At 41.7% G+C, this 16,780-nt stretch overlaps 4 protein-coding genes across 5 annotated transcripts in view; 2 read left to right on the top strand and 2 right to left on the bottom strand.

The window, feature by feature from the left end:
• The first annotated feature begins 2,194 nt into the window (after positions 1-2,194).
• Positions 2,195-6,618, top strand: dffb (DNA fragmentation factor, beta polypeptide (caspase-activated DNase)). Its single transcript, XM_029436081.1, is given in 9 exon segments — positions 2,195-2,390; positions 3,452-3,578; positions 3,728-3,913; positions 5,179-5,258; positions 5,342-5,461; positions 5,463-5,516; positions 5,627-5,644; positions 5,646-5,728; positions 5,814-6,618. Coding segments are annotated over 9 exon segments (1,035 nt in total). The 5' UTR covers positions 2,195-2,267; the 3' UTR covers positions 6,058-6,618.
• c7h1orf174 (chromosome 7 C1orf174 homolog) lies at positions 6,168-10,499 on the bottom strand. 2 transcript variants are annotated; one of them, XM_029436082.1, is made up of 4 exons: positions 10,182-10,495; positions 8,956-9,012; positions 8,283-8,654; positions 6,168-7,470 (listed from the first exon to the last, which is right to left on the bottom strand). In XM_029436082.1, exons 1-4 carry the CDS (start codon positions 10,188-10,190, stop codon positions 7,327-7,329), a joined length of 582 nt encoding a protein of 193 aa, XP_029291942.1. In that variant the 5' UTR covers positions 10,191-10,495; the 3' UTR covers positions 6,168-7,326. The 2 variants fall into 2 exon arrangements, with proteins under 2 accessions (XP_029291942.1, XP_029291943.1); XM_029436083.1 differs by lacking the exon at positions 8,956-9,012 and having other exon boundaries at positions 10,182-10,499.
• A 1,050-nt stretch (positions 10,500-11,549) lies between these two features.
• b3gnt7l (UDP-GlcNAc:betaGal beta-1,3-N-acetylglucosaminyltransferase 7, like) lies at positions 11,550-13,841 on the top strand. Its single transcript, XM_029435614.1, has one exon. The coding sequence runs from the start codon at positions 11,823-11,825 to the stop codon at positions 13,056-13,058; it is 1,236 nt and encodes a 411-aa protein (XP_029291474.1). The 5' UTR covers positions 11,550-11,822; the 3' UTR covers positions 13,059-13,841.
• A 93-nt stretch (positions 13,842-13,934) lies between these two features.
• The window catches only part of cep104 (centrosomal protein 104), a 33,972-nt gene continuing 31,126 nt past the window's right edge, over positions 13,935-16,780 (bottom strand). The window contains exon 22 of the mRNA XM_029435612.1: positions 13,935-15,575. Within this exon, the coding sequence (XP_029291472.1) occupies positions 15,445-15,575 (131 nt within the window). The 3' untranslated portion in view covers positions 13,935-15,444. The remainder of the gene's footprint in view (positions 15,576-16,780) is intronic.

Here is a 16,780-nt window from a genome sequence, read left to right as displayed (position 1 = left end):
GAAAGGTATGTGGCCCATTTTATGGATTTTTAAGTGCGAGATAAAATCCTATGACTGGCTGTTGAAAGTTCAGATCTTATTTGTCCCATTTTACCTGATGCTTTATCTGACTTCAGTGTGACTGGGACAACAGGGAAATAAATAGATTGCTGTTTGAAATGGCTCGCCTGCCTGCAACTGAGTTTATCTCTGTTAGATACAATCTCCCTAAAATGTCAGATACAGCCATGGCAGGATGATGCCTCCATGTAGGTACATGTTTGAAATAGCCATTACAGATTCAGGAAAAGGCTTTAGACAGTCAAGATGTAAACATAAAAAAGGTTGAGGGCATTAAAAAGAAGGGCACAACTTTTTTTTTTTACTATATTACTTGCTTGCTATTGTTCAGGGGCATTGTTATATGATGGATTCCTCTGAGTACCAGAATTGTAGGGCTTTACGTTCCACTGCCTCTCCCAGCCTCTTGGAAGAGAACTGTGTTTCTTTTCTCCTGTGTTTCAGGTTGGCCACGCCTCTGCCCACACCTGAGCTCCATTAGTGATCAGTGGGGCCATATAACCTTCCTGGAGCCAGTGAGCTCTCTCTTTGAATTGTCCTGCCTTGCTGCCACAGGAGCTGTCGGCCTAGGTCGTGCCATAGGACGGCATGGTTCATTGTTTATTAACTTTAGAGATTATTTAAAGAAGCTGGTAGGGGTTCTCTGCCTTTTTCCTTTGTCTTCTCTTTACTTTGAGGTAGGGAGCTTAGCATTGTGCTTTTCATTTGACAGGTTCGTGAATTTTCGTTTCCAGATAGTGTGTTTTTTTTTATTTTGACCTATGAGACCCTGACGCTAAGTTGCTTTTGAGTTACATGTTTTTGTCCGAAACCTGTTTTTGAATAAATGAAGTTACCTTGTTACATTCTTTAAAGAGTGTCACCCTTTTTCTTATTTACATTACCTTTTTATGTTACTCCCTGTGCACCCCTAGACCACAAAGGGTTTTAACAGAGGGCAATGGTGGCTGACAAAATGTCACAAGTTTACTTTCATTTGTATAGCCAAAGGTTCCCCACTGGAATTTTGGGTTTAAGTTTACGTACAGTCAGTGCCAGTACTTGTGGAGTCAAAGTTGCTAACAATTCAATTCCAAATGTCCCCCAGCTGGAGAGGGCCTATAAACATGAAAAGTTGATTTAAATGCTCTTATAACATTTGTAGAATGCAAACATTGATCATGTTGCAGCATTTCTTCTGTCCTTACTGCAACAACATATATTGTTACCAGTCTGCATTTACACAAGTATTGCACCTATGCACATTTTTGAAGTAGGATAATTGTACTTTATTTGATTATTGCCAATTTCTGACACTTTATACCTTTTTTTTTGTCCACAATATAAAATGTGCAATGCCTGTCAGTCAGTGGGAAATAATACCAAGTTTGACCAAACTGCTGAAACTCAGAGAGCCGGTCAAAAAACATTGCGGTCTTATCTTCCCATGGGGCTGATCCATCTGTGGTCACTGGGCACTAATGGTAACTGGGTCTGTAGTCCTCTGTAATGTTGTTTTACGTTTGTTTATTGGACTAAATCCAAAGTGGCAGAAACTAGAAAACCACCCGCATATTCGTCTTGTCTTCCCTGTGGCGGCACAGCCCATACGGCGGAGGAGAGAGGTTGGCGTAGTAATAGTTTTACGTTTAGGTTCTGGCATATCTTACACATTGAACCTTAAAAAACACTTATTTTCATTACCGTGTCGGCTGTAGACTACTTGTGTAAACTGTTGGGTAGTTTAATTTGGAACTAAACATGTTTTACGATCTTTTTGTTTTGTGTGCAAAAATTCTAATTTGTAAAGTAATTAGTCACTTAAACTTTTAGATAAATGTAGTGAAGTACAAAGTATCATTTTTGCCTTTGGATTGTAGTAAAGTAAGAGGAAAGTGGCATTAAAACCACCACTGTAAACGTTACAATTAATATGCCTAATAATATGACCCTGACTGAGGCCAGTCTTCCCTGCATAGGTGTAATTTAGGGTTGTACACATTTTGTTGATAATGATGTACTTTTATTTTTTGGATGCAGGACTTTTACTAGTAATATTTATTTTATGGTATTGCTACTTTTACAATATGTGAACAGTTATTTCACCACTGGACAGTCAAGCGAAGACAGAAGAGCCACACTAGAGGGCAGCAGCACACTGCCGCCTGGCGTCAGCCTCGCGAGGAAGAAGAAGGAAGCGGTAGGTACAAACTGAAAACAGTCGTGCAATGTTTGGACTCTTCAGGAAACATAAACCTGTGAAAATTAGGAGTCGTAATGAAAACACAAAGTATGGAGTCGCAGCGAAAGACGTGAAGGAGTTGCTTAAAAAAGGCTGCAAGTTATTACAGGTGAGCTCGTGTGTTTTCTTCTAGTTTGTTTTTTTAACAGCTCTTCCGCCAGTTCCGCTTTATTTTCAGCGAGGACACAAGAAACAGCGGTTACATTGGAGGCGCGCGTGACCTTTGCAGCTAAGTGACTATTTAAAGGTGATGTGAACGCATGTTCAGTAACTTTAGCTGTTTGGTTAAAGGCGGTTTGTTCCAGTCCAGGGTCATCTTCACCTTGAAGAAGAGATGGAACATTTCACATTACGGTGGTGCGCCTTCCAAACAAAACACTAGAAGGTCGGGAGTTCAATACCAGGCTGCCACCATTGTACCCCTGAGCAAGGTACTTAACCCTGAGCTGCTCCAGGGAGACTGTCCCTGTACTTGGTTCAATGTAAGTCGCTCTGGATGAGAGCGTCTGCTAAATGACCTGTAATGTAATGTAATGTAATTAACAGGAGGGAAATTAAGCATCACATAAACAGGCCAGAGAGGTAGCCAGCCAGCAACAGGCTACTACCCTAAACCCGTGTGCATAAATGTAAAATAAGTGCAAAAACAAGTGACACAGCAGCAGGTATTTCATAGCTAAATGTACCTTTCAAATTAAATGTTACATTATGACCAAGTGTGTTTCAGACAGATGGTGGCAATAACTGTTATCTCAATTCCAGAGAAGCAGCTGCCCTCCAGCACGAGATACAAAAGATAAATATTAATCTGAACAGACTGTCTTAGATAGCTCTGTGATGTAATGCAACATTTAATCTACAACGAAAGAAATGCAGGCCACCATATTCTGTCATCATAACCTGTTAATTCAGATTGTCTGCACATGTGGTAAAAACGTCTTTCACTGTAAAGACTTGTTGTTGATGGCTTTCACAGTATTCAGTGCAACACAATGAGCCAGAGAAAGTGTGAAACTCTAAAAATACATTTAAATAAATACATTTTTAAAATGAATCCAAATTTGTTGTCCTGCACATTAATAAAAATAAATAAATGTCTAAATTTGGTCCTACTTTTCAGTTGAATTTAAACATCTTGTATTATTGTTGTATGCCTTATGTAATTTCCAGTTGCCATCTTCTGATGCACATGTTTGTTTGTATGCGGATGGGACAAAAGTGACGGAGGAATTCTTCCCAACTCTGCCGGACAACACCGAACTTGTTGTTCTCTGCAGAGATCAGACATGGAGTGGAGGTAGGTGAATCATCCTCAGACACTGTTAAACAAAATCAAGACGAATACTTCCATTTTAAACTTGTGTATGTGTCCTCGTGACCAGACAAAACTAAGTCTAGAGGTAGGATATAAGCGTTGTTGTCAGACCCTTGTGCTTCCAATTCCAGTTGTGTGCGACCTGGGTCAGTTACTGAGCACAGACCGGCATGCCGATGGCCTGATTGAAGCGGCGAAAGGGCTTCTGTCTGATGAGCAGACTCCTAAAAGGAGAAAAATCCTGATGGACCTGCTGCTCAACCTGGAGGACAGATCTGAGCTGGAGAGCAGAGAGGAGCATGAAGACTGGTTCACAGGTACAAACTCTGGCCGGCCACACTTGAGCTGATTGGTTCATGGGTTGTTATGGCAACATGTTGCTGCAGCAGTGGGGAAAATATCAAGTTTTAAGGAGATTCTTTTCATGTTAAAATAAGATATTTATAATAACCTATCATACTATATTTAGTCTTGGGTCACATGGCATTACTGTTTTTATATATTTTGTATTCATTAAAGCCAAAAGGTATTGGGTAAGAATATGATTTTAAAACTATCGTATCGGAGCACTGGATATACGTTGTCAAAAAACAATGATTTGTTTGTAATTGAGATTGTAAGAAAATCAGTATGTATTTAAATGTTATGTTATATTTAATCCATGTGCCCAAAGATCAAATATAATATGAAAAAACGTCTGTGTACAGCACAATCAAGTATTTGGTATTTATGAACTCATAACAAGTTATATGTTAACAAAGATACGCACACGATGTAAAAAGAATATTTCATTTGACATTATAAACACAATGTTAGTGTTTTTCAAATATCCTGACTTTGACAATGATACAATTATTTAATATAAGGTTTCAAAGATGGACTGTTAGATACGTGTCCAAAGTCTGTCCGTACCAGATTTCAAGATTCAGGCCAATCACAACAAATGTTATTGTTATATATTTTTTAAAAATTCCCATATCATTGTAAATATAGTCTTTGTGCAGAAAGGGGTTAATATAATCCAAATTATTCTGTTTTGACAACAGACTCTGAACAAATGACGACAACAATGGCAATGTGTGAACTAATTTAGAAGATAATATACTGTTTCTCATAATCTGATAGGCAGAGGGTCATGACATTTTACATTCATGCTCCTGATGGGATCAGCCACCCTGAGCACAAGCTTTACATGTTTGGCAAATCAAATGTATTTGTATAGCCCAATATCACAAATGATACATTTGTCTCAGTGTGCTTTACAGACTGTACAGGTTACGACACCCTCTGTCCTTAGACCCTCGCATCGCACAAGGAAAAACTTCCTAAAAGAAACCCCATAATTAAAGAAGAAAAAATGGAAGAAACCTCAGGGAGAGCACTGAGGAGGGATCCCTCTACCAGGACGGACAGACGTGCAATAGATGTCGTGTGTACAGGATGAACAACATAGTACAAATACAACATTTGACATGGCATTGCATCTAATTAAAAAAACTGAAAGGCTAAATGTTGTTCCACGTAATGCTTGATGCCACTCCAAATGAATCTGCAGTTTTGTAAAGTGGGGGTTTAATTTCAGGTGTTGATGCTCGATTCAAGACAAAGTCTGCCTACATGAAGTTCAACTGTGAGAGCAGGATACGAGGCTACATGAAGGAGGTAAAACGCCTCCTTCTATTAATGCATCTTAAAAGGCGCCGGGCATAAAAGCTACACGTTTGATTCCATGTCTCCGTTCTCAGGTGGATGGTGCCACCAAAACCATACAGAAGGCTAAAGTCAGGGAAGAGTTTCTGAAAACATCGAAAAGCCTGGCGCAAATGGTGAAGACGGCAAGGCACAACGGCTGCTACTTTGACAGGAACTGAGAAGCAGCCGGATCGCCTCTGCACTCAGGAAGGATGGTTCACCTGCCAGGTATAGCACATATGCTTAATTTCTATAAATTCCAGAGACACTTTCCTCACAATTTACAAATCGTTTGGAAAGCACTGGTCCTGCTTTTGACTGCGTTCTTCTCTCGACAGGGATCGTACGAGCAGAAGAGTGTGCCAGTCTCTCCACTCCATCAACCCCTACGGCAGCCGAGAGAGCAGGATCGTCTTCAGCACGTGGAACCTGGACCACAGGTTGGACTCTTAGCGTAGGGAACACCAAGCTGAGCTATTTGCTTTCTGTTGCCACATTTTTATTAATTCTTCATCTTGTGTCCAGGATTGAAAAGAAGAGGACGATCATTCCCGCTCTGCTGGAAGCTCTACAGAATCACAAGAGCTCTGACATCAACCTGAACTACTTCTACCGCCTGCTGTTCACCAGAGAAAACCTGAAGCTGGTGCACATCGTGTGCCACAAGAAGGGAGCTCACAACCTGCTGTGTGACACCAACGAGATGTTCAGACGAGCCAGTGACTCAGAGAAACAGAAAGTCAAAGGGAAGAGGAGGCGCTTAGTGTGAATATTTATGAAAAACAAGCGTTTATATTGTTTTATGAACTGTGAAGACATAAAGTATTACACTGATGACACTGGCAGTGCTTTGTTAGACAGAAGTAATTACACTTGAAATCATGAAAAACCCTTTATTTTTTTCTGTGTTGGCACGGTGATGTTAAGCATGAATGTGTTACACCTCAGCATTCACTCAGGCAGAAAGTTGCATAAGAGTGAGTAGCACTAGTGCAATTACTGTTAAGCTCAAAGACTAGATAACATTTTTAAAGTCAGGTTTAAGTAATTATACTATGGACTAAATACATTTCTGATAAAAGCTTTTTTTCAATAATGCATTTTCTGTATAGAATTGTCATGTTTGTAAATGTGATCCTAACAGGAACCTCATCAGGGAAGAGTATTAGCTGCATTGTGTGCGTGTGTGTGCATATGTTGCATGAAGCAGCTGCCAAAAATCCCAAACCTGGCACACAAAGATGTGTTGAGGAATATTAGACACTTGGTGAACAGTGACAATCATCTTAAACACCAACTTTGTGATATTAAAAGCTCAAGATGGAACTGCTCTTTGGCACATGTACCCTCATTCCTCACCACATTTAAACAACTATCTACACATTTTGAAGTTTGTGGTTTTAGTCCTGTGCTGTTCGTCATCTCAAGGCTAATCTCAAGCTATGAAGCAGTATGTAATGTGTGTAAATAAAGTGCTGTGCCAACACTCGCTCCAGGTAAGACGTATAGTTGAATGAACCATGAGTGGTGCGAGCGTAAACTCAGCAATAAATACAACATGCACTCCTGTACATGTTCTCCACAGGTGGCTAAATTAATCTCTGTACTGTAGCTATGTTAAAAAAAGTATCAAATTAACTAACAAGATATTCAGGTAAAAGTTTGAAAACAATTTGGCATTTTTGTGCGATTGGACGGTCCTTGTCAAGTCAACGATTGTACATTTCCAAGTTTACATCACGAACTTGCTTTTGAATTGTGACTAATCTCTTCAGCGCGTGGCGGCGTACTGGAAGCCAGTTTGAATCAAATACACTATAATGATGGCTTGTAAGCAATGGCAGCAGATTCAACTACAGCAAGTTCACGCCTCCCTGACTCATCGCAGCGGACGACTTCATCATCAGACACCCGCTATATGTGAGAGCGCTATGATTTAAGGACTGATTCATTTAGCTGCTTTCTGATAAGTGTTGAGTGTTTTTATGTCCTTCCCGCAGGCCTGACTGAGTCCACCAGTCATCAGTACGGTTCCTCTTCATGAAGTGTCCCCTCGCTGTGTACTGCTGACGCCCACGTCCTCTTCATCGCTGTCCTCTGCTGCGAAGTAATGTCGTCTCCGTCTCCCTGTGGTCTCCTTCTGAACATTAGCAGAAGCCGTTGATGATCTCTGAGGGAAGTCCTGTAGAATAAGAAAAAAAAGTGGATTTTTGTCTTCAATCTGCGCCAACTGCTGCGCTGCCACATTTAAAAGCAGTGCAGGTATCCCGAGTAAAGACCTTGTGATGACAGCATACATGAAGAACATTAATGGCTTCTATGTAGTGTACTCAGTCAACTAGCAGTGAGGGTTTCATACGTCCTAACAGCTGATACAGGGACTGGTTTGTCTTTGATTGAAGGGAACCTCAGATTATTTTACAGTTTAATTAATGTCCTTTCATCTAATACAATAAAGGAGAAGAACAGTGATTAATTGTATGACACAATTGTCTTGCCCTTTCAAACAGGACTTAACTGGTTATTAAATTGTCTCTTAAATGTCATATAGAAAGAAATTGTGCATGTATGGAAGCAATGTTGAAAACATTCTGCAATAAGAAGTCGTATTTTCAGCATGAGTTGATGGATGGAAAGGTGGAGACACTTAAAATTGTACAAAAAGCACTCCTGGGACTGTAAGGCCTTGTTGGTAGAAACACTTTACAACTTATTTTTGTAGTTTATTTACACAAGAGACTTTTGAATCCTAAATTGGGCATGAAACTGTTCAAATTTAGCCCTCAAAACATCGCTGGCAGAACATACATTAAGTCACGTGAGGTAACACCAATAACGCCATCAAACTGTACAACAGATGTGTGTGCTGCTTTATCCATGTCTCTTCAACACACCCACACGGAAAGTGTTGCTCTACAAAAACCTTTCCGAGCAACACAATCAAACACGAGTCACAGATTGTCCCCATCATGGAGCTGCACCAGAATGCCTCACCTGTACAGCATCCAAGTTTCCAAAGAACTGCTCCACAGGAAGAATCTGATTACTGTCGTCATCTGGGAAGATGTTTTTGCTGCCTTCTTCACAATCCATGTCCTCAGACTCCTGTTTGTCCCGGACGGCGTTCACTCTGCAGCTGTCCAAATCCAGCCCCGTCCTCAGGTCGTTTTCTTTGCCCTCCTGTCCTTCAAGCTCTGGTGAAGCGGAGCATCTCCTCCTGCCTGCAGACTGGAGGCATTCACAGCTGATGCGAGACAGTCTCTCCACAGGGCCGTCTGCTTTGCTGTAACCACTGACTGCTGAACTGCTCTCTGCTGCTGGCTGCTTCTTTGGACTTTTCATACATCTCCTCCTCGTAGTAGAAGCCTGTATCAGAAAGTTAAAGAGCAGGGTTAGGATGATGTTACAGTTGATCATGATCAATATCCTTTTCTTCTACCAATGTACTTCATCTAACACCCGCAAGGACGCAAGACATATTAAAAAGTGAGCTTAACGTGTCAACTACAGCTCTCAGATGCAGTTGTGAAAGAAACATGGTCCTTTTCTAAGTTGTTTTTAAGAAAGACATTATTTGACTTAAGACATAGACTCAGTTAGAAACATAACTGCTGTCTGTACTGGCTCTTTATACAGCCTGTCCTCTCCTATACAGGTTAACACAAACCTTTCTGGAGGTGCTCTTCCTCTTTCTGGGCTTCAAGCTGTCAAGTTGACCAGGCATCTGCAAAGCAGCATAATGTGGTTTGTTTCATCCCTTGTAGCAATACTCAGTTATAACAACCCGTTAATGAAAACGTTAGTTTCAAACAGCGACCTTCCATACACAGCTCTGTAAAAGAGATTTTTTCTTCTCTTTTATCACGTGGGCCAGCTTTAAAAATGTTGCCAGAATTATACTGGAAAAGGTGCATTCCAGCGAACATATAAAGCTGGCTTATCTACACATGGCTGCCTCGGAAAATCAATGTCATGTCGTTTGAGTTTAGAATAATAATGATGTTATGCAAGGTTTTAGTCAGTCCTATGCTGTAAAGTAATGCTCCCAGGAGAAGACCAGACTGGTCTTATGAATCTTTTTTCCCTTTAAAAGTATTTGTGGCCAAGACATGCTGGATTTTAGATGAATCGGTGACTTATTGGATCATAAGTTGTTGTTACATCTTATTTTGAACTTCAGATGTTTTTCTCAAAATGTGTTTCAGCATTAAAGCTAAAGTTTTAGAGTCAGGATTTGAATTTAGATAATAAAATGCTACAGGGGGTAAAACAACATTGCACCATTTGCAGTTTAAGGTTTATAACATTATATGTTGTAAACCACCACGGATCTGTCCAGCCCCCATAGCAGATTTAAACCTCAACCACGCCCCTGTGTCCTCCGCTGGCCAAACTCCTCCAAAATGTTGTCATTAGTCATGACTCACGACCTCAGTTAAACTCTGACTCTTATTCCACTAACGTTACATTTGCACCTTTCAGGAGTCAGAGAAGTGCCGAGTTAAAGATAATTTAAAAAAACAGTTCACAATATAACGTTAACGAACTGTTAAGACAATACAATTGCCCCAGTAACGTCACTGAGCTTTCGACAATTAAATGCCATGAGCATTGTCGGTAAATAAAGACGGCTCTCACGCAGGTTACGTTACGGCAGGTTCATTCCCATGTCACAAGAACGGCTTTACGTGGTCCGTCTATGGTTACAATGGCATAGACTCAGATACGGAAAAGGCTAATACTTCACCAGAGCTAGCTTAGTGTCCGATAAATTATCTCGACAGATCAGCTACAAGCTAATAAGGCTAGCATGATAGCTAAGCGCTTACCTGTAACTAATTCACAAGCTGCCTGTTGGTTAACTAGCTAACGTTAGCTTAGCTTAACACCTACCTCTTGCATTATTTGCCGGCGTAATTATCCTGTTTACAGCGACTGTGATATTAAAGTTTCGACCCTGCTGTTTGTATTAACATTCAAATAAACTGGCGCTAACTAAACAGTGGCGTGTGATGATATGTGGCGTCTGAGCCTGTGCTACTGGGCTGTTTTCTTCTTCTTCTTCTTTGGGTTTTACCGGCAGCTTGCATCCTCAATGTTGCACTACTGCCATCTTCTGAAGCGAATTAACTGCTACAGTGTTAAGTATGTCAGATTTCCTTCATAGTCCACTTCTCAGTAGGAAGCTGACCAAGCATCTCCTGCCTTGTCCTCTTCCCCCTGCTCCTCTGCAGCTGCCCCAAAGTGCTGCTGAGGTGCACTCAGAGGTCAGATACACCAGTCTGGGTTTTGTGGTTGTATCTTTATAGCTAAATGATAAAATAACCAGGTCGTTTGAGGTGACAGCGGAAACTAAATGTTAATCCATAAAATGTCCACACGAGGGTGCTAGAGTATTTCTAATGCCACCCTCTCGCAGTCATACGATATGATATGATACGAGATGCTACAGTATGCTGTCGAGGAATATTATTTTTAGAAATAAGTATCTTATCCTGTTCTGCCTGTTGATCCATGTAAAACTGTTGTTTCAACAAGAAAATCCGTACCGTTTCTATTTCTATATCCTACTGAGATGGAATAGTTCAACAACCTTGGGGAAAAGTTTGGAACATGACCCTTTAATAAATAAGATGAGAGAAAAGTACCCAAATCAATATATACTATCAAGCTAAATAAATTATTCCAAAAGGATGTTGGTACCAGCTGTTACTTGTGTGAATTTGTTTTGTACAGAGAATTTGAATTTGCACATATTTAACAGGCTAATTATAATATACTGGCCAGATTCTACAGTGTACATTTAGTGTTTTCCGACCCCTCTCTAACTTGTATTTTAAACTTTGTTTTCCCTGTAGATAAGCATTAATATATATGTACTATACTTTTGCACTGTATTGTATTTGTTTGATTGTGTACTTGTACAGTAGTGTACCTTCTGTCGAAGCCTACTTTGTACTCCCTCATTACTGGTGAATTATGCTTACATTTTGATTGTTTCCATTATTACTCAATTGATAGCCTGAACTCTAATCATGTTGTAGCCTAATATTGTTTAAAAGCACTAGCTTGATGGTCGGCAGTGTAACGTAGTGGACACCTGGTGTGTGGGAGTAATGGGAAACCGGCTGGTCCCAGATCAGTGCAGAACATTAGGGGGGAGGGGAGAGAGAGAGAGAGAGAGAGAGAGAGAGAGAGAGAGAGAGAGAGAGAGAGGGGGAGGGAGGGAGAGAGAGGGGTATCCTGCAGCAGTCAGTCTGAGACAGAGGACAGAGAAGGAGCCCGAGGACGTGCTGTGTATCCTTCATCCTTTCCCCGCACCGAGAGGCGATGTGTGACTCCACTGAGAGACGTCATGGGCAGACAGGGCCCCGGGGCCCCTTCAGTGTCAGGTAGCCGAAGGACGCAACTTCTGGTGCCCAAATGCGCAGGGAAGGCGGTGATGGATGGACTCCAGTCGGACGCACAATTGTGAAACACTATGAAGGCAAAACGTCCAGCATCTGAGGGTCTCTGGGCGCCGCAGTGAGAGCCATGGATCACCTTTTCCGGAGAAAGCGGGTGGGTCTGCTGAAGCCGCTGCTGAGTCTGTCTCTCGTCTTCGCCTCTTTTCTCATGATCCACAAGCTGAAAGTGGCAGAGAAGGACGGAGTGGTGGCTAAACATGCGAGGGACGCCGGTTGGTGCAGCTCCGAGTGTTTCTCACTCAAGAAGGGAGTCGTGAAAAATAATTTGGAGAGCTCGGACTCTCCGGTGCTTAGCAACGAAGTGGATGCGCAGCGGGTCTCCAACGGGACTCCGGCTTCCTGGGACGCGCAGGTTCTCAACTGCACTGAGGACTCGTCGGTGAGGACGCAGGACTGGTTCCGACGGTTAGACCCCAGGTTTCACCAGTTTGTCCTGCACAGACACTGCAGGTACTTTCCCATGCTCATCAACCACCCGGAGAAATGCGCGCGTGGAGAGGCGCACCTGCTCATGGTGGTCAAGTCCGTCGTCGAGCAGCACGATCGCCGGGAGGCGGTGCGCAAAACGTGGGGCAAGGAGCACACTGTGGATGGGAAGAAAATAAAAACTTTATTTCTCCTGGGGAGCCCGACGACTGGCAAAGACACCAAGAACCTCCAGAAACTGATCGAGTACGAGGACAGGATCTACGGGGACATCCTGCAGTGGGACTTCATGGACACCTTCTTCAACCTGACCCTGAAGGAGGTCAACTTCCTCAAATGGTTCGACATCTACTGCGCCGACGTCCAGTTTATATTCAAAGGAGATGATGATGTGTTCGTGAACCCGCAAAACCTGCTGCAGCTCATCGGCTTCAAAGTGGAGGAGCGCAAAGAGGCCGACTTGTTCGTAGGGGACACCATTTCTAAGGCGATCCCCATCCGAAACCGGCAGAGCAAATACTACATTCCCAAAGAGCTGTATGATAAGCCATATCCACCTTACGCTGGAGGAGGGGGGTTCCTCATGTCCTCCCAGCTGGCCAGGAGGCTCTTCGTGGTCTCGGAGGACCTTGAGTTGTACCCCATTGACGATGTGTTTTTGGGGATGTGCCTGCAGAAGCTTCACTTGGCCCCAGAGATGCACCCGGGCTTCAGGACCTTTGGCATCACTCGACGCAAGGTGAGCCCCATGAACAGCGAGCCGTGCTTTTACAAAAACCTCATCGTGGTGCACAAACTGAGCGCGCAGGAGCTGCTCAGGATGTGGAGCGTGGTGCACAACGAGGAGCTGATTTGCGCGCAAAGGGTGTCCATATAACTGTCAATGTATGTATATAAAGTAAATGGACTTACCAAAGCTAACTGAATACATGCAAGACTTGTTTTTAATTGATTATATGTGATGATCTTTACTGAATCTACTGAGTCATGTTGAGGGAGGCGGACAAATACACATTTCCGCTGATGGATTTGATACTGTACAGCACACCCAGATTTAGCATTTTAACGTTTTCTGTATGTCATGTTCCAACTCTTCTGAACAGGTTTACTCTTCACTATTGCTACTTTGATTTTCCATTTTGTAAAACCACTACAACTCCACAGTGCGCACGCATCGCAGGAAGGTTTCTAATTCATGGTGCCATTTCCAGTTGTACTTTGATCATTCTGTCATCTTAATCTGAGATCTAATGTTGAGGCATAGAGACATGGTTGTAATGGTTTTAGTGCGTGTTTGTGCAGGCATAAATAAGACTGGACTAGTTACATCCAGGTGTTCCTCTTTCTGAAACAGCTGATTGTACAATCAAATTCTGATTTCAGTGTGAATATATGGACTCACAGCACACATCATGGAACGAACTGCATTTATAGTTGAGTGATCATTTTTTAGGGTGGTGAAATTGTAAAAAAAAAAAAAATTAAATGATTATTTTATGTTAATATATTGTTTTATTCCACCTTTTCTATTTGTTTAACTGTCAATTCATGTGTGAATGATTTGCAGAGGCAGCACATAAACCAAAGAAACTTTAAGGGCTGTAATACTGCAGATTTCTGTATGATAATGTAAATAAAACTGGAGCTCTCTGTCAACGAATGAATGTTGCAGCACTTGATTCATGTTATTGGGAAAGATTTGATGTAAAATAGTATCAGAAAACTTTTGTCAAAAAAACCCACATCTGCAATGTTCAGCTTAATGTAGCTTTATTTAGACAAATAGATACTTTTGAAGAAAAGAAAAAAAGCCATTTAATGCAAAAACTATTCAGAAAATACTGACCGTGCACATAAAAACACAAACAAATATCCACTGTTGCAATAGTCCTCAATTCAGAAGCATATTAAAGCCAATGTGATGGATTGGGAAGTTAAAACTAAATATACTCGTATACATTCACTAAGTTGTTTCTCCATATAACAGTTAGTGTCATCACACACATTGATGAAGAACTAAACCTACTAGTCTTACAATTTGCAAAAGAATATTCAAAAACACCTCAGACTGTTTCACAGATGTTTCTGTTATTTAGTTCTTCTCGGCTGTGGATGAATCACAGATACATTACAATCAACATCGTCATAACACTGCGGTACAATAGAAGTAGTCAAATTAAAGCATCAACTTTAAATCTTCAAAATTATTGTCAAGAGTTGTGAAACTTTGAGTTTGTGGTTAAAATTGGTGCTACACAGATTCTACTGTATACAGTACATCAACCCCATTGTGTTTTTATAATTCTGTTAAGTTAAAAGGTCTACTTCGTCTCTCACTGGAGTCATAGAGCATATAAAACTACTCAAGATTGTCAGTAGGCGTTAAGCAGGAAAATAAATTAAGTACTTTACTGAAAATTCAGTATCATCCCTTTGGCAAAGTGCTACTTCATTCCTTCAATATCATTTATTCACGACAAAAAATGAAAATAAAAAGTAAACCGACAGTAAAGCTGCACTGAGTTGCCAAGAGAGGAAAGTTTCTTCTTGAAACTGAACCTCATTCATCCTCTCATTACTGCTTCTACAGGGAGAGGAGTGTTTCTAGGTATCAGTTACCGTCACTGTCCTCTGGTAAGATGTAGCGGTTCATTACATATACATAATGGTACTACACTGTTCATCCAAGAGGAAGTGGTCGCTCATTTTTTTTAAATATCCTGGGTTTTACTGAAAGGTTTATGGTCTAAATATGATTTAAAATACAATGTTAAAAATATATTTTTTTTAAATGTTAAAATCTTTACAATTTTAACAAACAAAATTCACATTTATAGCAGCATTGGATAGCTTGTGTAGAACAGTTAGTTTACCAACTTTGTCAAGACTGATAAACAAATAACCCTGAACATGTCATCAGGGTTGACTCCGCCCTGTCTCACGAGAAGATGCCATCAGGAACGAAAAGTTAGGATTCTTTTTTTTTTATCTTTCTCTTTGTGAGTCACCAGAACAATACCAAATCAATGGACCACTCCTTTGAGCTGCACCATTCTCTCCCACGGTTGGCTCCAAGCCCGGCAGGCGTGTGACGCCAGAGGCTTGATGTACAGAACAAAAGAGGCAAGAGCTCTAACGTTGGAGAGTCCCACTATCGGATGCTGTAATGATTGTAAAAAGATGTGAAACCTATCGCGGGAGTGTGTTGGGGTTACTACAGGGCTGTGTGTTGCTGTTGGGTGCTTCCCCTGGGTGCTCTAGTTTCAGTGCTTCCCTGGTGCATGTCCTCTGGCCAGCGGTGCCAGGGCCGGGATCCGGCTGCCTCTTCCCATGGCTCTGCCTCGGGCCCCGACCGACCAGGACTGCTTCACCTTGGCTCCACCACCAGCCCTCCCTGGACACACACACACACACACACACACCACACACACACACACACACACACACACACACACACACACACACACACACACACACACACACACACACACACACACACACACACACACACACACACACACACACACACACACACACACACACACACACCTTACAGTACACCTTTGCAAAACTGTCACACAGAGGACCGGCCCTTGTTCTCGTGTACTATTTACCACTAAACAAAGGAGCCTGCATTGCCTTTGATGTGACTGTAAACAGGAAGGCTTAACGCCATCAGCAGCTCTGCTTACGTAACGTCACAGAGTTGCGGTCACATTGCAGCTGTGTTTACCTTCGTCGTGATGTAAACTTCTGCGATAAATACATTGCGAAAGGCGTAGTTTACAGAGTATCAGTAGAAGACTTTATTGGTGTCTTTTGTGTTTAATTAGTTGAATGTCGGAAATAATTTCCTTTAATGTTTTTTAACAGCATATTAAGTGTTTTCTTGGCCTACTGGTGGAATTCTAAAGATCACTGATTGAAAAGGTTCACAGATCCTTTACTTCATTAAAAGCAGCCATGCCACTTAAAAACTCTATTACAAGTCCTGCATTAAAAATGTACTCAAGTATGTGCTGATGGATTAACATGGGCCGGCCGCAGACCACCCTCACTAACCTCATACAAAATGTGTACGCTTTTATGGAATAATTAGTCAATCATTAGGAGAAAAAAGGGTATTTCCAACAGCAAATGGTAGAATGATGCTTCTGTTTGGGCACATCATCTATTAACTAGATAACACCGGTAACCACCTTTAACAAACTATTTCCTGGGAGAAACCCTGAGAAAGTAAACACATTCACTGGTGAGCCATTATCCCTTTAGAGCACGGGTCGTCAACGTTTTTGAAGGTCTTTTAGTTCACCCCTCTCCTTTCCTCCACTCTGAATAAAATTACTTTTATTTTATGATTTGCTTTATCTACAAACAATTTCGCGACCACCCCTGCAGTACCTCTACGGACCCCCTGTTGAAGACTAATGCTTTAGAGTGTTAACTTGTATGCTGCAAAGGAATGGCTTATTGGAAAAGTTTTCAGTATCCGTATAACAGTCATTATGACGCCTAGTGGCACCCCTGATGTGAAAGGTCAGCATGCTCCAGGAACTACCCTCCTGCTCTTCTGACCTCGTCTGGGACCTACCCATTGTT

Source organism: Cottoperca gobio, chromosome 7 (genome assembly GCF_900634415.1).
Source record: "Cottoperca gobio chromosome 7, fCotGob3.1, whole genome shotgun sequence".
Classification (NCBI taxonomy): Eukaryota; Metazoa; Chordata; class Actinopteri; order Perciformes; family Bovichtidae; genus Cottoperca; species Cottoperca gobio.
Note: the sequence above shows the minus strand (reverse complement) of the source record. Positions and strands in the feature narration are given on the sequence as shown.

Coding starts and splice junctions, on each gene's coding strand:
- b3gnt7l (XM_029435614.1), top strand. CDS start 11,823: ATGGATCACCTTTTCCGGAGAAAGCGGGTGGGTCTGCTGAAGCCGCTG.
- c7h1orf174 (XM_029436082.1), bottom strand. Junction 8,655..8,955: donor GGAAGAGCACCTCCAGAAAG/GTTTGTGTTAAC, acceptor TTTCTGATACAG/GCTTCTACTACGAGGAGGAG. Junction 7,471..8,282: donor GAAACTTGGATGCTGTACAG/GTGAGGCATTCT, acceptor CTTATTCTACAG/GACTTCCCTCAGAGATCATC.